Source organism: Pteropus medius, unplaced genomic scaffold (assembly GCF_902729225.1).
Source record: "Pteropus medius unplaced genomic scaffold, Ma_sr-lr_union100, whole genome shotgun sequence".
NCBI lineage: Eukaryota > Metazoa > Chordata > Mammalia > Chiroptera > Pteropodidae > Pteropus > Pteropus medius.
Genome location: NW_024350319.1, coordinates 19,290,142 through 19,311,817, shown reverse-complemented (window position 1 = coordinate 19,311,817; position 21,676 = coordinate 19,290,142). Strand labels below are relative to the sequence as shown.

At 36.0% G+C, this 21,676-nt stretch overlaps 1 protein-coding gene across 1 annotated transcript; it reads left to right on the top strand.

The window, feature by feature from the left end:
- Positions 1–121: 121 nt before the first annotated feature.
- On the top strand, positions 122–13,126 carry LOC120583310 (guanylate-binding protein 1-like). The gene is made up of 11 exons (XM_039838752.1): positions 122–283; positions 3,046–3,254; positions 4,392–4,519; positions 5,421–5,530; positions 5,823–6,019; positions 6,610–6,852; positions 7,695–7,975; positions 8,748–8,960; positions 9,760–9,862; positions 10,653–10,846; positions 11,936–13,126. Exons 2-11 carry the CDS (start codon positions 3,065–3,067, stop codon positions 12,050–12,052), a joined length of 1,776 nt encoding a protein of 591 aa, XP_039694686.1. The 5' UTR covers positions 122–283; positions 3,046–3,064; the 3' UTR covers positions 12,053–13,126.
- Positions 13,127–21,676: the final 8,550 nt, after the last annotated feature.

The window sequence follows — 21,676 nt, the reverse complement described above, 5'->3', positions numbered from 1 at the left end:
TAGCCTGCCCCTCCTAGTGAGATACTTTTTGCCCTGCTTGGAAGATGAGAGATTTACTGTAAAAGTAAAGGGTACATGGATTTGGTTGTTAAGTCATTGCTTTGTGTTCAGTGCTTTCAGTTTCACATTACTCTAAATCTGTTAAAGAGGTTGTTGCACTTCTAAAGAATCGCCTTTAAAAATCAGGAAGGCCCCATTACATTGGACGGGTAAAAGTCTAGCCATCCAGTGAGAGACAGAGAAGTAACAGAAACCACTCCAACCTAAACTGGAGAAAATACAGGTAAGAACTATATTTTCTCATCAAAGCAGCTTTTTCTCAGGACTTGTACTCTGAGAAATGGAGCACAGGGATAAGGTTGGGACAGGGGTGGGAAGAGATTTATAAGGGGGTTTGGGAGTCTGTTAGTTTTCTAAAAATGACCAGCATGAAGATAGGCGCCTAATGTGGGACATTGTAATGAGAATTCAAAAAGAAATCCTGGCATTATCAGGTGGCAGCGCATTCCTAATTGTCACTACTATACTTGTATGGAATTAGGCACCAGCAGACAGGGGGCTAAACTAAGTTGGAAATGTGTTAGGACTTTCTCTTTGCTGACTTTGTCTGTGTCGACTGGGAAACAGTGAAATTACTATTGTCTTTGATGGAACTTTCTCAATATTGATCTCACTGCAGCTAAGAAACTGAAAGGGCTACAAATATGTTATTTTCATGAAATAGAGATGCAGTGTAAATAGCTGTCTGACACTGTTAAAGAAAAAGAAATGAAAAACCAAAACCCACAGTGAAACATGAAGATTCATGAAAATAATACATGTGAACTTTGTTTCAAAGTGGATTTCTTCATTCAGAAATAGCCTAGGTTCTGATTGCCAGGTGGAAGGCGGGTTGAGAGCTGGGTGAAAAAGGTGAACGAATTAATAAGTGTAAATTAACAGTTACAAAACAGTCAGGGGGATATAAAGTACAGCGTAAGGAATATAGTCAATAATATTGGAATAACTATGTATAGTGCCAGGTGGGTACTAGACCTATTGGGGAGATCACTTCCTAAATTATATAAATGACTAATCACTATGCTGTTCACCTGAAAGAAATATAATATTGAATTGAAAAATAAAAATTAAAAAAATTAAATGAACCCATTCTCAGTTTAGAAAAAAAGTGCAGCTCGCTGCCAGCGTTAATTTAATTTTACATAAGCACACTCTTTGAGGCTGAAGCAAATCTGACTGCTTTTCAATGTGAAAATAAAATGCAAAAACTGCCGTTGGAGTTATTTCTAACAGAACTTGTCTCTAATCCTAATGTAACAGAAATGTATACATAAATCGGATTCATCAAATGAATCTTCGTCTAACAGCTGTTCGAGAATGATATCATGCGTAGGAATGCTACGTTTTCTAGGATTTGACATTTTCAGCCATCAAGAATTACTATATTTTGTAAATGGAAATACCACTACTAAAATCAGAATGCTATAAGTAGAATGATGTCATTTGTTTCCAAAGACTAGTGATATACTAGAACGATAAAAAAATAATAATAAAAGTGAGTTATTTTGTGGCAAACTTTGGGGGTAAGGTTAGGACTGTAATCCACGAGTTATTTCAGGATAAATGCTGCAGCTGCAAGCTCCACCGGCAAGTATTCCCAGGGAAAATGGGAAATGGATTAAAAACATAAAAAGAAATAGCCCAGGTTCACTAGATTAAATTTCTTAGTGCCAAATTCCTTTTTACCCCTCACAAGAAGAATTTGGCCCCGCCACTTTACTAAAAAGCTTCCTGTTTAAAGAATCTACTGTGGTGCACTATTAAAACTGACATTTTTATTTACTTTGACTTCTCTGTGCTGTCGAGCAGTTTCGTTCCTGCCTCTGGAAACTCTATCCCTGAATTCTTTGGCTTGGCATGAGCTTCATTCATTGCCTATTTGTCTGACAGTTCTCTCTTTCCTTTCAGTTCTTCCACCCCTTTCCCTCGCCATCTTTCTTCTCTCTCTCTTCTTCCTCTACCAAATGAAAAAAAATAAATAAATAATAACAGAACAAAACAGAAAACCTAGAAGAGTATGGCTGGAAAAATATTTCTCTTGAACAACCTCCTCTCTAGCTCTCCTGATCTCTGAATCCATATTTCATAGTCTTTTGTTTCCTTACAAAAGACTATACATGTGCATATGCACATGTATACACAAACATGATTTTTAGCAACGTTCAGAATTTGCAATTGTGCAGTCATACTCTCACTGAGTTGGAGGATACTTTATTATGAAGCTAATGAAATTTAGGTATAGGTATCAGAAGCCCTTGCTTATACAAGCCTGTACCAAGGTTTGGAAGGGTCACTAGCCATGTGTTTCACATGGTCATATATTTTTATAAAATTTGCAAAAGTAAGTTATATTGGTTCCGCTTCTGCAGTGGTGGTATAGAGAGTTCTGTGGACCCTCGTTCCAGTAAAATAAGTATAACTAGGCGGGGAAAAAACACACTTAAAATCTTTGGAAATTGTCCAAAGGGCATACATCAAATGATATAACATTTATTCATGAAAGCCTTTACTCCTAGAAAGAATTAATGAATAAATAAATAAATATTGAATTTCATACATAGATCCAGAATGTAAAATACTCTCAACTCTATTCTATTTTCCATTTCATGTCTAGTGTAAAATTTTTAATGAGAATTCAAAAAGAAAGTTATCCATGGTAAATTAAAGATTTTGAAAGTGGTGAAATGTTGATAAGTCACCGTCATACCAATATTTTTTTCCAGTGCACTACTTCGATTATATTTCTTCAACTTTCCAAAGTGATACAGATCTTCCCCTCATCTATCTCACTGTTGACACAAAACTTTTGGCCATGTAGAATTTTATGACCCTATCTTCTGAATGCAAAATAACCTGGTGGAAGTTCCTTATCTACTAAGTTCCTTAGGGTGGAAATTCTAATTCATCCCATCTCCTGGTGGAAGTTCCTTATCCCTAAGTTCCTTAGGGTGGAAATTCTAATTCATCCCATCTCCTCCCTTGCAGATAAGGTGACAGTCTGGACATGGACTCAGAGACCCAGATGCCAGGCCCAGTGTGCCTCATTGAGAACACTGAAAATGAACTGACAGTTAATCCGAAAGCTCTGAAGATTCTGTCTGCTATTACACAGCCTCTTGTTGTGGTAGCTATTGTGGGTCTCTACCGCACAGGCAAATCCTACCTGATGAATAAGTTGGCTGGGAAGAAAAAAGGTGAGGGGCACCAGCAAAGCTCTGCCAAGTCCATTCTGTCCACACGTACTCCCAGCACTGAGTATGGTGTTGCAAAGAGAGAGCTGGAGATCGGAAGGAATATCGAAAGCTAACTTTCAATACACAGTTATGCTTTTATCTTCATTCTAATATGAAAGAGTCAACTCAATCTCTCTTCCCACTTCGTTTTCATTTCCCCTTTTTAAAAGCATAAACTGTTCCTTTCCCAGAATTCTATGTTTAATTTTTTTAGGCAATCACCATATCGTTTTCCACAGAAAGTATACCATTTTACATTCCTACCAGAAATGCACAAGCATTTTAATTGTTCTACATCCTCGCCAGCGCTTGTTATTTCGTTTATTTGATAGTGGGTTCTAATGGGTTTGAAGTAGTATCCCTAATTACTAGTGATGTTGAGCATCTTTTCATGTGTTTATTGGTCATTTATATATATTTTCTTTGGAAAAAATGTCTATTCAAGTTCTTTGCTCATTTTTAAATTGAGCTGTTTTATAGGGTTGCATTGTAGGACTTCTTTATATATTCTGGATAGCAATACCCTATCAGAATCATGACTAGCAAATATTTTCTTCAATTCAGTGGGTTACCTGTTACTCTGTTGATAGTGTAGTGTTCTTTGATACACAAAGTTTAATTTTGATGAAGTCCAACTTATCTATTTTTTTCTTCTATTGTTTATGCTTTTGGTGTCATGTTCAAGAAATTACTGTCAAATACAACATCATGAAATTTTCCCCCTTCATTTTCTTCTAGGAATTTTATAGTTTTAGCTCTTACATATAGGTCTTTGACCTATTTTGGTTAATTTTTATATAAGGAAAGCTTTCTGTCTTTGACCACTGAGTATGATGTTCCCTGAAGGTTTTTTGTAGATGGCCTTCATTATAATGAGTTAGTTTCCTTTTATTTCTAGTCTGCTGGTTGTTTTATTATGAAAAATTATTGGATTTTTTCATGTGTTGGATATTCTAATTTCCCTGTTCTCTATCAGTAAGATTAATACTGGTTGTGGTCTTGTTTCTCTCTCCTAACCTTGATTATGCTTTTATCTCAATTACCAGACCTACCTGCTATTAGAACTCCACTCCCTCTTACTTCCACTGTCCCTTGCAGGCTTCTCTTTGGGCTCCACAGTGCAGTCTCACACCAAAGGAATTTGGATGTGGTGTGTGCCTCATCCCGAGAAGCCAGACCACACCCTAGTTCTGCTTGACACCGAGGGCCTGGGAGATGTGGAGAAGGTAAATATTGAGGATTCCATTTTGGGACAAGCCCCTGATTTCTGAATATTCTCTACATACTTTAATTTTCCTTCAAATAAGAGCTCGCATTTAATCATAGTTTGTTTTTTCATTTCTGCTTATGTGCCATGAGATCAAGTTTAGCAATCAGGGGTCAGGAAAATATTCGTAAGGCAGAATCCTAGGAGAATAACATAATGGTCAGTAAATAGTGTTTTAATTATTAATAACAGGCTGTAAGCCTAGCCAGTTAACCCAGATGCACCAAGGTAGTACAAAAAAAATCAATGTCATGAGTCTTATCCTGCAGAGAACTTTAGTGAAGTATTTAGGTTCAGAAGTCCTATACTGTTGTGTTTAAATTTAAACTGTCACTAACAGAGTGGCCTTAGCAAATTATTTGACCTCTTTTAACCCCAGCTTTCTGATCTGTAAAACAAATGTAAACAATATATATTTGCTTCATAGTATTGTTTTGAATATTTAGTAAGTAATGGAAAAATGTTAAGTGCATAATAATTGCTCAATAAAATAGCTACAATTAAATATTATATAGGTCAATTTTGTGTAAAAACATAGAGTAAACTTTAAATTAAAATTATATTCAAGGCCTTAGAACACCCACCAATCTTGACTTTTTCTTTTGCATTTATTTGCTAATAATCATGAGAGGACCTAATGAAAAATCAGTGTACAGCAAAAACACTAATTAGAAAACTATTCAAAGTCCAAGCCCTACTAACAATCACTATCGTTTCAAAATGGTTTCCTTTTATAGGTCATTAATCTATGTGGGGGAAAAAAACCTTGCAATTAAATGAACATCCTTTTACTACTGCTGATCTGAAAAGTGCCATGAAAATGAAACATAATCCTAGCCCAAATGTGTTCTGATTTCCAGGGTGACAACCAGAATGACTCCTGGATCTTTGCCCTGGCAGTACTCCTGAGCAGCACCTTTGTGTACAACAGCATGGGGACCATCAACCAGCAGGCAATGGACCAACTGCAGTATCCTTTTTGTAGTCCAGAACAGCATCAAAGTCAGAGGGAAGACCTATATTAGAAAACCGGCTGCCCACATATGAATCCTAATTGAATGAAGGACAAAAAAGAGAAAACATAAAAAATAAACACAAAAAACATTTAAAAAAAAAATAAAGTCAAGGGAAAGATCCCAAGCATTTACTAAATAATTGCCATGAGTTAGAATCAAAGACAAAACAAAGGTTTTGAATATGTGGGGCTAATATGGCATTGAGAACACTGCTTTTACACCAGTTTTCCTTAGTTCGCTTCTCAGGTATGTGACAGAGCTGACAAATCGAATCAGGGCAAAATCCTCACCAAATGCAAATGAGGACGAGAATTCAGCTGACTTTGTGAGCTTCTTTCCAGACTTTGTGTGGACATTGAGGGATTTTACCCTAGAGTTGGAAGCAGATGGACAACCCATCTCAGCAGATGAGTACCTGGAGAATTCACTCAAACTTAAGCAAGGTAAAGGGGCTTAGAATTGATTATCGGGAGTGACAAAACACTAGAAACTATCGTTTTTTATTTTTCTATTACAGTTTTATTATATTTATGGTTTTCTATTTCTTTTGAGCTGGCTAATACTGAGAATTAATGCTTGTTTAACATTTGAATTAATAGATTCAATTTTAAGTTATCTCCTCCCCTGTTCTAAGAATAAGTTTCTTTTTCTTTCACCTTTCCCTATGCTGTGATCAGATTGATTTTATCTCCCTGATTAGGGCATGCGATGCTGTAATTAACTAAAGAATATGGAGTAGAATGGGCATTTATTTAAAGAAAATTGATTAAAGAATGAACATTGCTCTAGGCCCGTGGTTGGCAAACTATGGCCCACTGGCAAATGATGGCCAATCCAGCCTGCCAGCTGAATCATAAACAAGGTTTTAATGAACTAATGCTATGCTCATTCATTTATAGATTATCCATGGCTACTTTCATGCTACAATAGCAGAAAAGAAACCCCAAAGCCTAATATACTTACTATTTGGCCCTTTACAGAAAAAGTTTCCAAGCCCCTATATTAAGCAAATTCCTTTTTTATCTTCCTCCAGGTACCAATCAAAAAGATAAAAATTTTAATCTGCCTCGATTATGTATCCGGAAGTTCTTCCCACAGAAGAAATGCTTTATCTTTGATCGGCCGACTCACCGGAAGAAGCTAGGCCAGCTTGAGACGCTGAATGATAATGAGCTGGACCCCGAATTCAATCAACAAACTATAACCTTCTGTTCCTACATCTTTAACAATTCCAAAACTAAAACTCTTTCAGGAGGCATCGAGGTCAATGGACCGCGTGAGTCCTTTTCCCAGCCTTTACTCTCACTATTAAGACTAAAAGAAGGTAGAATAACATTCATCTAGTTTCAGCTTTGAAAAATGCCAATCTACCACTATTATTGTGGTAAATTCTAGATGGCACCAACATTTCTAATAGATATTATTAGTTAGATTTCTTGGGTGAGAAAAGATAGGAAATTTTATTGCTTAAAATTTCCCCAGTGAACTAGACCTGCACTGTCCAATACGGTAGCTATTAGACAAGTGTGATGATCTAAATTTAAATGTAGATTAATTAAAATTAAAGAAAATGAAAAATTCCGATGATATAGCTATATTTCAAGGGCTCATAACCTACATGCGGCTAGTGGCCACCACACTGAATAGCACTTACAGCACATTTCCATCATTACAGAAAATTCTCTTGGACAGTACTCTGCTAGAATAAAAAAAAAAGGAGGACTCCTGTTTAATTGTCCCACAAATATTGATCAAATGCTTACCGTGGACCAGAACTGATGATAGAGACATAAATGAGAGAGGTACAGTTTCGATCCTAATGGTGCTTGTTTGTAAAGTACATGTACAAACACAGGCCTATGGTATCTAGAACAGAGGTTCTCACCCTATGATATGTATTCATATCACCCAAGGACCTTACCAAGAGGAAGGTCTAATTCAGTTGACTGGAGCGAAGGCTGGGAGTCTACAATGCTAGCAAGCTTTCAGGTGATGCTGAGAACACTGATACTGTGAGAGGCAAATAAGTGATAATAGACATCATCAGAATTACACAGAATAGAATGTTTCCTCACCCCACCCATATACACAAAAAAATCATTTGTTCTCTATTTGTAGGACTGGAGAGCTTGGTGCTGACCTATGTCAAGGCCATCAGCAGTGGTGATCTGCCTTGCATGGAGAACGCAGTCCTGGCTTTGGCCCAGATTGAGAACTCAGCTGCAGTGCGAAAGGCCATTGACCACTATGACCAGCAGATGGGTGAGAAGCTGCAGCTGCCCACTGACACCCTCCAGGAGCTTCTGGAACTACACGAGGCCAGTGAGAAAGAGGCCATCAAAATCTTCATCAAGAATTCCTTCAAAGATGTAGACCATTTACATCAAAAGGAATTAGCGGTAATTTTTTCCTCATGTTTATATAGATTAAAGTATCTGAGAGCAAAGTACTACTAGAAAATGAAATGAACATTTGTTATGAGAAAAAGAATTCTTACTAGACTTTAAAATGGTGAAAATCCTATTCATTATTATTATAAGAACCAATTTTATTATAACTCAAACATTTTATTTCATGAATAAACTAATAATCTGTCTCATAATTTAATTAAATGCATATAAATAATAATCAGAGCTTCTAATCAAATTACATTCTGTCAACAGATTGATTTGATATTTTAGCCAAAAGCAAAGAAATATGTAGGCTTAGTTATCTTGAGCAGGCTTATGTTGAGACACATTTATTCCACGTGCAAGCACTTGTCCAGTTTGAAAAGCAAAAGCTTATTTCTAAAGCTGTATTTGTGGGTCTAGAGAACTTAGTGCTGACCTATGGCAATGCCATCATCAGTGGGGATCTACCCTGCATAGAGAATGCAATCCGGGCCTTGGCCCAGGTTGAGAATGTGGCCACAGTGCATTGTCCACTATGACAAGCAGATGGGTAGCATAATTACTAGCATAAAACTAGCAATCTCTGCTCTAAACTTCACCTCCAAGAAAAATGGGATTTCAGTGGAACATCAGGATCAGGAGGAAAAATATGGTCCTGCTAAGATGCCTGTAAGTTTTTCTAGGGGTCACAGACTTTAGTTTTTGAGAAGCCTTTCCAAAAATTCTGAGGTCAAGCTAACTCCTTTCTATTCTTTTCACTTCCCATTTCATATTAAAGGCACAGCTAGAAAAGAAGCGAGATGACTTTTACAAACAGAATATGGAAGCATCATCAGATCGTTGCTCAGCTTTACTTAAGGATCTCTTCGATCCTCTAGAAGAAGATATAAAGCAGGGTATTTATTCCAAACCAGGAGGGTATCGTCTTTTCATTCAAAAGATAAACGAGCTGAAGAAAAAGTACCTTCAGGAACCTAGGAAGGGAATACAGGTAACTAATATTTATCTGTTGACATTTGTCCTTGAAACACAAATGTGACCAAGTGTAATTGCATGCAGATGTGCACACAGATGTGCAATTACAGGATGGAGAGCATTGATTCTTTCATTCAATAAATATGCTTTCATTCAATAAACAGGGAGTCTGTTATACTGGATATGTATAGCTTATGTCCTCATCTAAGAGAGTGTAAAGAATTAACAATTGAATTATAAAGTGAATTATAAAATTTAATCATCAGGTCGCTATTGTAATTTATTATACCTAGATTTTTATGTTGCAAGGGACAGAAACACAATGATGCTCACTTAAACAAAAATGACAATTCATAAGTTTAGGCTTCAAAGTGGCTATAAGGATAACTGGATCTAAGATTTCAAAGAATATCAGCATCTGTCTCTCTGTCTGTTGCTCTCTTCAACCCCACACTTCTATCCCTCCCATTCTCCCTCCACCTTTCTTTGGATCTGCTTTCTCCACAATGGCCTTAATATCCAGCAAGCTTAACCATATGAGGCCACAGCACCAACAGCTTCGAAATTAGGGATCTCAGTCTAAAAGAACAGAGACTCTCTATCTATAGCATATCAATCTCTTATAAAAGATTCTGCTTTGTAGGGTGCCATGCTTGGCCAGCTTGGAGCATGTCCCCACTCCATGACAGGGAATCTTGACCACAAGACACACCAGGGCCAACAGGAACAATTCCTAGAGGAGAAGATGGTGGGCAAATAGAAATAAGCACATACAGCCATTTCCTATTACTAACTCCATTTTCTCTGGGTCCTAGGCTGATGAAGTTCTTCAGACATATTTGACGTCCAAGGAGTCTGTAACTGATGCAATTTTACAGACAGACCAGAGTCTCACAGAAAAGGAAAAGGATATTGAAGGTGAGGAGCAAGTTAAGAGACTAGATAGCCAAGCTCTTAAAAGTTTAACTCATTTGTCTGGGTGAACCTGGGATTCTTCCCCCTCCCCCCGGCCCCCCCCAAGAATTAATTATTTATTTATTTTAAGATTAAGTTTATTGGGGTAACATTGGTTAATATAATTATATAATTTTCAAGTGTATATTATAATGACATCTATATATTATTCTATTGTGTGATTACCACCCAAAGTCGTTTCCTTCAGCTACCATATATTTGATCTCCTTTACCCACTTCGCCCCCTATATTTGACCCCTCCTCTCCCGTCCTCCCCTACTCCTTACCCTCTGGTAACCAATAGTCCATTGTCCATGTCCCTGAGTCTCTGTTCGTCCTGTTCATTTGTTGATTTTAGGTTTATATCCCACATATAAGTGATATCATGTGATTTTCAACCCTTTCTATATGGCTTATTTCGCTTAGCATGATTATCTCGAGGTCCATCCATGTTATCGCAAATGGCAGTATTTCATCTCTTCTTATGGCTGAGTAATATTCCATTGTATATATGTGCCACAGCTTCTTTAGCCAATCATCTATTGTAGGACACTTCGGTTGCTTCCATGTCCTGGCCACTGTGGAACCTGAGATTCTTAAACTAGAGCAAGATAAGGAAAGATACCTCTTGCTAGCTGAAGTCATTTCTGAGTAGGGCACATGCAGTCAGCAGCAATAATGACAGATAAGTGTACAAAGAAAAAAGAAGCAACATGGTCACCCTCATAAATTTTTCTTCCTTTCCTCCTGACAGTGCAACGTGTGAAAGCTGAATCTGCAGAGGCGGCAGCGAAAATGTTGGAGGAACTGCAAATAAAGAATCAGCAGATGATGGAACAGAAAGAAAAGAGTCATGAGGAACATGTGAAACAATTGACTGAGAAGATGCAGGCGGAGAGAGCCCATTTAATGGCGGAGCAGGAGAGGACTGTCGCTCTTAAACTTCAGGTACTTAATTGCATCACCTTGAGGTTTCTCTTTTCCTGTTTTCTCTTCACTCTCCCTGATCTCTTCATGTGGCATTAAGAACTTGAAGCACATAAGGACCTTGCTTGCCCTCTTGTACTTTTCAATCCCTGTCTGCCTGTCTGAACTGGCTCCTGCCTATGTCTGGCTATTAAAAGATCTTATTTGCATTTATATCCAGTCCTTTATCAGTATATCCTTTAATTAACGATAGCTATTATCCTAGGCATTATAAAAAATGTTTTATCTGTATCTCTTGCTTAAGATCATATAAAGCAAGAACTGGTTATGTCCCTACTACTTAGGAGAAGAAACAGCAGTTCATAAAAGATTAAATAGATTTTATAGGGTTACACAGCTTGATAAGATATCTGAACTGTCTTTGCCCCTTAGAGGAATCCACAATGATTGTTTTTCTGTCACACCTTGTATGACTTTAGCTCTAAGAGAAACTTTATGAGCAGAAAGACTCCTTAACTCTCATGCCTCTGTCACACTCCTGCCTGTTTTCTATGTTCTACTCTCAGTTCATGCTGAGTTGGGAATTATGTGCAGAAATCCAGTATGGACAGCCTGGGGCCCTGATTTTACTTATATTCTGCTATGCCTGCCACCAAGCTGTAGAGCTTAAATCAAATTTCCTGATCTAAGATTCACACACTTCATCTGATTTTGAGAATTATTTCTGTTTTTTTATGTGTGTGTATAAAAGTATATAAAAGTCTCTGTGTGTGTGTACAAAAAACTGCACAGATAAAATTTGAAAACAAACATATGATTAAGATTGCCCACAAAGGCGGTGTAGAATTAATGGGGAAAAAAGATCAAGATTTGTAGTTTAGGTTCGTGTCATCATAAAGATGTATAAGCCAAAAGTATTTCTTGGCTAAAGGAAGAGTAAAAGTAATCACTGAGCTAAGATGCCCAAGAGGAAGTATAAGGAAAATTAATGATAGAGAACATTTTGAGAAGAAATTTAATACTAGAAAATCTATGGATGTGGAAATTAGATAGAAGTTACAGGTTTCCTTACTGCTATACTTTACTCACTCTCCATTTGTCCCTTTTTAGGAACAGTCCCGGTTACTAAAGGAAGGATTCCAAAATGAGAGCAGACAACTTCATAATGAGATACAGAATCTCAAGAGGAGCATGGAAAGACCCAGGACCACCTGTATCCTAAGCTAAAGTCCTGAAGAATAGAGCTCTCCTGGTCACTTTTTAACCAAAGGATTGCTCAAGCAGTTTTAGAATTTGAAAAATTGTCACTATGCTTGATAATCATTAGGTCTTGCATTTTTATAACACCAAAAATTTATAAAGACATGCAGTACTGTAACTGAAATTATGTCCATCTTCCTAACGATATTGTAAATTGTATAACAAGTATGCATTTCACCTCTGTACCGACGCAGGAGGTATCATGAGTTGGTTCCACTCAGGAGAAGCTTATTCTTCCAGATGACCATTAACGAATAGTGAGCAAAAGTCTTAGGTAAAAATCTTGGGTCATATTTGGGCATCGTTTTGGCCAAGTGTACAACAGTTTCCAATATCAGGGACAAACAACCATCGTTCCTTCTTAGTGAAGACCCTGTACAGGTTTCCACTGTATCCAGACTGCACGGTCCCTGATCAATGATGTGATTCCTAGCCACCGGTAACGGACAATGCTCACTGATGGCTCCAAGCTAAAGTAAACCACTTTATGTAGAGATTTAGATTCTCTACAAAATTTCCATAGGAAGATGGAAGAAATCATTAGCATGAGTAGGAGCTGGCTCATAAATAAATGGGCTAAAGAAGGAAACTTTCCCTTCTTGCTCAATTCACTCAGATCATAACTTTAAAGGAACACTTCAGAACTTTAAATAACTGTCACTGGACTAAACTTAGTAACATGATAGCAATTATTCATTGTGTGGTTGTAGCAATATACAACTGGCAAAGATGGACTTTAAATGATGACAGATAATGTGTTAGAAAATGGCGCTAACTTAATTATTAGATTCTTTATAATCCTAAAGCTTAGGCTATATTCTCCCACTTCTTAACAGTCATACTTGAAAGTCTGCCGATTTTCCCAAAGAAAATATGGATTGTTTTTGACATTTTAAATCAATAAGATAATGCTCTTTGTATTACTTAGTATGTGTGGAGTTTATCTCAATTGTTAAAACTCATAGGTAAGTGGTTGATGTTTCTTAAAGCAATTAAGAATTATTTTCAAGCTGGAAATAAAATATGCTTCACTAAGCTTTCCATTTCTGGTGCGGGTTTTTTTTTGTTTTTGTTTTTGTTTTCAGTTTCTCACCCAAAAATAAGGTTTTAGTCTTTATTGCATCTATTGGCTGGCTAACTTTTCTGTAAAAAACAGATAGTAACTATTTATGGCTTCGTGGGCCACGCAGTCTCCATCTCAACTACTCAATTCTACCACATGGTATGAAAGCAGTCATAGACAATGAATAAATAAATGGCCATAGTTGTGTTTCAATAAAACTTTATATTCAAAAATAGGTAGCACCCACAAGCCATAGTTTGCAGACCCTTGCTTTATAGAAACAGTGGGCAAAGTTGCATGCATCTAAAGTAACATATGGATTCAATTGTGTATGTTAGGTTCTTGAAAATTTTATGGAGTGTTTCGAAATACTACATGAGAGACAAAGAGAGAAGCAGCTAATGTCCCTAAATTCACATTAATAAATCTGCTTTTTCTGATTGTGTTGAGATCTGTTATTCCATCGAGCCCCCTTCCTTCCATCAGATGGTGAATGCTGCCTTCTGCAGTTGAGCACGTGCTACTAAATGGTGTTTCTTTACTTGAACTGCAACTTCATAGGGGACCAGGTGAGAAGCACAGCATATTAGAAGGAGTATTTACATAGATGTGCTCTTCCAAGCTGAATTGCCACAAAGTAGTAAATAAAACACATTTTTATTAGCTGAAGAAACCATGGGAGAAAAGAATAACTGCCTTCAAAGCCGTATTTGGTTTCTTTACTATTTAAAAAGAAGAAAGTTAATACAACAACATGGATGGACCTAGAAGGTATTATGCTGTGAAATAAGTCAGACAGAGAAAGACATATGATCTCACTTATGTGGAATCTAAAGAACAAAATAAACAACAACAACAAAAAAAACAGAAACAAACTCATAGATACATGGAACAAACAGATGGTTGCCAGATGGAAGGGGCATCGAGGGACTGGGTGGAAAAGGTGAAGGGAATTAAGAAGTACAAATTGGTAGTTACAAAAGTCACAGTAGGTAAAGTACAGCATAGGGAATATAGTCAATAGTATTGCAAGAACATCTAACCACTGTGCTGTACACCTGAAACTAGTATAAAATAACTGTAATAGAAAAAAATTTTAAGGGAGGAAAAAGGCGAAGGGGAATAACAGGTTTAGGTTTCCAGTTATAAAATAAATAAGTCATGGGTATGTAACATACAGAGTGGGGAATATAGTCAATAATATTGTAATAACATTGTACAGAGTCAGATGTTACTAGACTTATCATGGTGATCACTTCTTTAGGTATATAAATGTTGCAAAATTGTAGCATGCACTTGAAGCTAATATAAAATTGTATGTTAGCTATATTTTAATAAAAATTGAAAAAATTTTTTTAAAGCATCAAAGAAAAAAATTCACTAATTCTCTGCAGTGTAAAACCTGTCATAAGTAGAAATGTCATGTTTCAAAATGTATTTGCAGGGTGTCTTTATTTTAAAAAATAAGAAAATTGAAACTAAGCAAAATTAAGACAGAAAATCAATAAGGAAAGAGTGAACCTGAATTACACTATAGAACAAATGGAACTAACAGATATATTAGAACATTCCATCCAATAGCAGTACAAACTTCTCAAGTGAACAGGGAACATTCTCCAGAATAGATCATAGGTTAAGCCACAAAACAAGTCTTAACTAATTTAAGATTATTGAAATCATAACAAGTATCTTTTTCTGAACACAGTAGTACATTTAATCATATATGCATGAGTTTATTTCTGTTTCATTGATCTATGTGTCTGTCATTATGCCAATAACATACTTTTTAAATCACTGTAGCTTTGTAATATATTTTGAAATCAGGAAATGTGATGCTCCAGCTTTAATTTTCCTTTCTCAAGATTGCTTTGACTGTTCTAGGTCTTTTACGGTTTCGTAAGAATTTTAGAATAATTTTTTCTATTTCTATATAATATGCCACAGGAATTTTGTTGAGGACAGTACTGAATTTGTAGATTGTTTTGGGTAATACAAACATTTTAAAAATATTAAGTCTTATAATCTATAAAATTAGATATGGAATGTTTTTCCATTCATCTGAGTCTTCGTTAATTTCTTATATTAGTGTCTTACAGTTTTCAGCATACAAATCTTTCACCTCCTTGGTTGTTTATTCCTAAGAACTTTATTTCATTTGATTATATTGTAAATGGGATTATTTTCTTAATTTCTTCTTTGGGTTGTTCGTTGTTAGTGTATAGAAGTGCAGGTGATTTTGGTATGTTGCTTTTGCATCCTGCAACTTTGGTGACTTGGTTTATTAGCTCTAACAGTTTTTATTAGTTCTAATAGTTTAAGGTTTTCTACATGTAGCATCATGTCTTCTGTAAACAAAGATCATTTTATCCTTCCTTTCTAATTTGAGTTTTTTAAATTTCTTTCTATTGTCTAATTTATGTGGCTAGCATTCCAGTATTGTATTGAATAGAAGTGGTGATAATGAGTCTAGTTCCTAATCTTAGAGGAATAAGAATCCTTGTCTTGTTCATGATCTTAAAAAAAAGTTTTCATCATTATGATGCTAGCTGTAGGTTTGTCATATATGGCCTGTATTATGTTGAATTTCAGTCTTTCTATATCTAGTTTATAGACTGTTTTTATTATGAAAGGATGTTGAATTTTGTCAAGTGCTTTATGTGCATATATTGAGATGGTCATATGATTTTAATCCTTCATTCTGTTATTGTGGCATATCAGGTTTATTGATTTGGGTATGTTGAATTATTCCTGCATCCAGGGATAAATCAAATAATATTTCATAAGTGTGCCAAGAATACACAATGGAGAAAGGATAGTCTCTTCAATAAATAGTGTTTGGAAAACTGGATATCCATGAGCAAAAAAACAATGAAATTAGAATCTTACTTTACATTATACACAAAAATCAACTCAAAATAGATTAAAGACTTTAACACAAGGTCTGAAACTATAAAACATTTAGAAGAAAACAGGGAAGAAGCCTCTTGATGTTAATCTTGGTGATGATTTCTTGAATATGACTTCAAAAATATAGGCAGCACAAGCAAAAACAGACAAGTATGACTATATCAAACTAAAAAGCTTCTGCATGGAAAAGGAAATAATCGACAGAATGGAAAGGCGACCTATGGAATGACAGAAAATATTTCCGAAGCATATATTGATAAAGGGTTAATTTCTAAAATTATAAGAAATTACTAGAACCCAATAGCAATAAATAAATAAATGGGCTGATAAAAAATGGGCTAAGGACTTGAACAGACATTTCTCTAAAGAAGACATACAAATGGCCAACACTTATATGATAACATGTTCAACAGCACTAATATCAGGAAATGTAAATCACTACTACCATGAAATATCACTTTATACCTATTAGATGGTTATTATTTTTAAAAAGATAGCGTTGGAGAAGTTTTGGAGAAATTGGAATCCTTATACACTGTTAGTGGGAATGTAAAACTGTGCAGCAACTATGGAAAATAGTATGTGAGTTCCTCAAAAAATTAGAAATAGAACTACCATGTGATCTAACAATCTCACTTCCGGATATATAAATAAAAGAACTGAAATCAGAGTCTTGAGGAGGTAGCTGTACTTGTACCTATCGTAGTATTACTCAAACTAACCAAGGTATAGATACAACATAAGTGCCCACTGACAGATTAATGGATTTTTAAAAATGAGGTGCATACATATTATGGAATAGTATTCAGTCTTCAAAAAGAAGGAAATACTGCCATTTAAAACAACATGGATGAATCCTGAGGACATTATGCAAAATGAAATAAGCCAGTTACAAAAGGACAACCAGTGTGTGATTTCACTTGTATGAGTTGTCTAAAATAGTCAAACTCTTAGAAGCAGAGAATACAATAGTGGTTGCCAGGCCTTTGGGGGCAGGGTGGGTATGGTGAGTATGGGGAATTATTGTCCAATGGGTATAAAGTTTCAGTTATGCTAGATGATTAAGTTCTTGGTATCTATCTGCTGTATAAGATAATGCCTATAGTTTAAAACACGGCATTGCGTATTTCAAAATGTGTCAAGAGGGTTAATTTCACGTTTAGTGTTCTTACCACCAAAAAGAAGAGGATGGGGATTTAGGGAAGTGTTGCATATGTCTATTATCTTGGTTGTGGTGATAGTATCATGGGTGTTTGCATATGTCCAAACTCACTGAATCCTACACATTAAATATGTTCAGTTCTTCGTGTATTCATTATACCTCAATAAAGCTGTTTTTAAAAATTCTGAAAAACAATTCTCCAGATCCAGATGGCCCCTCCTGACTGGTGAATTTTACCAACCATTAAAAGGAGAAGTAACACCAATTTTATGCAATTTTTTCCAAAAAAATAGAAGAGAAAACATTTCTCAATTCATTCTATAAGAGCAGCATTATCCTGATACTATAATCAAACAAAAACAGTTCAAAAAAGGAAAAGTACTGATCATTATCTCTCATAAACATATATGCAAAGATCTTCAACAAAATATTAGCAAGTTGAATCAAGTAAAATATGACAATAATGCACCTCGATTAAATGGGTTTTATTCTGTGAATGCAAGGCTGGTTCAAAAATCAATGTATTTCACCATACTAAAAGTCTTAAGAAGAAAAACCAGTTAATTATATAAACACTAAAAAACCTCGACAAAATACGACACCTATTCATGATAAAATTCTCAGTAAACCAGGAGAAAATGTGAATTTCTTCAAGCTGATAAAAGGAATCTACAGAAACCCTTCACCTAAAATATGTAATGATGAAAAACTGAATGCTCTAACTCAGGAACAAAGCAAGGATGGCCAGTCTTCGCCACTCCTATTCGACATCATTCTGAAAGGCTAAGTACAATATGGCAAAAAAAGGAAAGAAAGAAAGAAAAGAAAGAAAAGAAAGAAAAGAAAGAAAGAAAAGAAAGAAAAGAAAGAAAGAAAGAAAGAAAGAAAGAAAGAAAGAAAGAAAGAAAGAAAGAAAGAAAGAAAGAAAGAAAGAAAGAAAGAAAGAAAGAAAAGAAGTTATAGATCAGAAAGGATAAACTGTCCTTATTCTCAGACAAATGATTATCATATAGAAAACCAAGAGATCGCTAAAAAAAAAAAACAAACAAACCAACTTTGGAACTAATAAATGAGTTTAACAAGGTTGTAAGATACAAGGTCAACACACAAAAATTAATTTTCAACTGTATTTCTAGATAAAAGCACTGAACAATGGGAAACCAAAATTTGAAAAACAGTAGCACTTACAATAGCTTTCAAAAAAAATAAAATACTCAGGTAGAAATCTAATGAATCATGCACAGGATCACTATGCTGAAAACCATTCTAAGATCAAGAAGTTATTGGATAGTTCATGATCCATAAATCTCCTTAGATTCCACCTCCCTTGCAGTTTTTATGGTGTTCCTTCTATTCACTGTAAAGAAGGTTTAAGACCCTTCTCTCTAGAGTTAGCCCTGACAAAAGCAGGTGCCTATCATTCATTAAGTCCCACTAAGCACTAAAAATACGTCCATTGTGTTAGGCTTTTATCCAAATAGATAAAGGAAAAAATATGGTCCAGAACTCAGAGTGCCAACTAATATGCCTACCACACACATACACATATCCCGCCCTTCCCACCCACTGAGAGTTCTTTGGCAGAGAGAAATTCATAGAACACAAGACAGGATTTACTACCCAGGTTTTACTACGGAGAATTTTCCCCCAACCTAACTTGAAAACAGACTCCCTAGGGAGTTAGATGAGACTGTGAAAAGCAGCAACTGCTTAGGGTATAGGGATCCATTCATTCAAAAGTTATTGGTTGAGTATCTACCAGGTCCTCTGCCAAGGAATGAGAACATAGTTGTAGTCCCTCTCTTAAGGAGCTAGCAGTCTAGTGGTGAATACAGAGATTAAACGAATAAATACAGAAAATTAAATACCCAAGGAATTAAGGGGAGAGAATTTCTATGATTTAGGAAGAAGTTGAACTAAACCCTCTACCCCAAAATACCTCAGATGGCTCCTTAGTATGTCTTAACCACATTTCCCCTTATCAGTCATTTAGTAGAAAAAAAGAAATCCAAGTTGGGAGGGAGAGCTAGGAAGAGAGAGAAATCCTATTACCTGGCCCCCAAACACAACTTTAATAGTATATCATGCTCACAGCAGCTCTCTTTTTGAGTGGACAAATGAAAGAAATAGAGAGAGCAATGAGCTCCATCTAGTGGCCAACATTTTTATTTCTCTTCACAGTATTTTATGGCTACCTTTTACCACCCCAGCTGGTTGTTCATATTTATTGCCAGTCTCTCTCCCACGTGGGCAGGAACTTTGTCAATTTTGTTCATCACAGAATCGGCTATCTAGAAGGGTGTCCGGCACATAGTAAATACTCCATACAATGAATATTTTTAAACACCCCAACTCCATTCCTGATGCTTCTCTCTGCAACTTTAACACTTGATTATTTAATATCTTATTGAATGTTATAAGAATTTGATAGTTATTTATATTCTCGTACTACTTAAGAGTAGAATCTTCTCCCTCTCTCTCCTCACAAAGGATTTTATCATTATCGCTTCTTTACAGACCTAGAGAATCTGGTGTTCATTTATATTCTTGCCATTGCTGTGGGGATCTATCTGGCATAAAGCATGTAGAACTGACTTTGGCCTGGTAGGCCAAAAGGATATTACACACTATGACAAATTAAAAGAGAAAAAGAATAGTCTCCTTAGAAACCCTCCGGGGTCTGAGAACCTACATAGAACCTACATAGAGAGAGGCCTCCGAAAGCTTAAGAGCGCCGTCATGAATATGGACCAGGAATTCCAGAGGCAAAGTCAGACTGTGAAAGGAAACAAAACACCTTCCTGAGAAGAGCAATTTCTACCAGGTTCTAACACAGTGATACTCACTTGCGTAGCAACATTTTCTAACACTTTAGCCAGAAGCCACACAGAGTCCATGTCTTGAAGGGCACAATACTTGACAATGTTTTCAAAAGGACAATTTTAATGACCATATCTTACATATGGACGCCGTATTTTAAATGAATTTTTCCTACCGATCTGATTTGTAAAGTCAAAATTCATTTTCTCTTTTTAAAAATTGTTTCAGAGACTGTGAAGAATTTCTCATTGACTCAAGTAATCAATGCTAATATTAAATTGCTATAATCCAGTCAAATGTATGTGCAGACAGATAGACAGCCAGACAGACAGATAAACAGATACATAGTTTTCCTAGGCAGTCTTTCTATGGATAAATGTACAATTCCTATTATGATTTTTGAAATATTTAATGTTTGCACAGCTATTATCTAGCCGCAAAGCATTAATTGACTGTGATAATATATACACACAAAATCTTTCATTTAAAATAGCTACATGAGGCTGAAAACTGAACATAACTTTTTTGACAAATGTAATTGTGTATATTTAAAGTATATAATGTGATGATTCGATATACATCTACACTGTCGGATGATTAGTAAGATCAAGATAATTGACCCATCACCTCACACAGTTAACATGCTTAACTCTTTTGTGTGCATATGCGTCTGTGGCGAGAATGCTAAAGAGCAGCTTTCAAGAACATAATTCTTTGTAGCACGAATGTAGAAGGTGGAAAAGGCTTTAGGAACTTACAAACCCAGACTTAATTGTCTATTTTTCCCCTTGAGCAGGTCCTTCTTAGTACTGCTCTAGTGTTGTAAGATAAGGTAGACGTTGTTCTACCAGCCTGTCTCTTATTATCCAGAAGGGACAGCTACCTCTTGAGAAGCATTTCCATATAATTGGGCATTGCTAGTATTTCCCACCTTAATCTCCTCCCTGTCACTCCTCTATTGTTACATGGAAGGCCCATGTAAAAGAAAAGTTGGGATGCCTTTGGCAAACAAATTAGATAGTCAGTAAACCATCACAGCTATACTATGACTGCATGTCAGAAAACTCATATAAGTAAGTTAATCAAAATTGATTTCCCTCTCACATAAATACAGTAGGTCTAGGGATAGAGTGGTGGTTCCATGATGTTAGGGCTTAGGCTCCTTCTCTCCATCCTATTGCTCTACCGTCCTCAACTTGCAGGTTCTACCTGGTGGTCCAAGAGGGCTACAGCCATCATGTCTGCACTTAGACTGTGAGGGAAACCACAAACCAAGAGAGTGATAAAAGCATACATTTCCTGGAAGCAGTGCATCCAGCTTACACTTGTAGCCCATGGGCCAGAATTTAGTTTTATGGCCAACCCAGCTACAACACAGGCTGGAAATGCAGTCTTTCTACCAAGCGCCCATGTACCCTGCTGAAATTTGGGGGCTCTATTACTATAGAATACTAAATATTGAGAAATAACTAGCAGTCCCATCCTAAAGATTCTCTTTCCCTTTTTCTTAGGGAACAATTTTATAATACTTACTAAGAAACAAGCACAGTTCTAAGTTTTTCAGACCATTACAATAGCATTATAAGTAAGGGTCTATTATCCGCATTTTACAGATGAGGAAATTGAAGCATGGAAATGA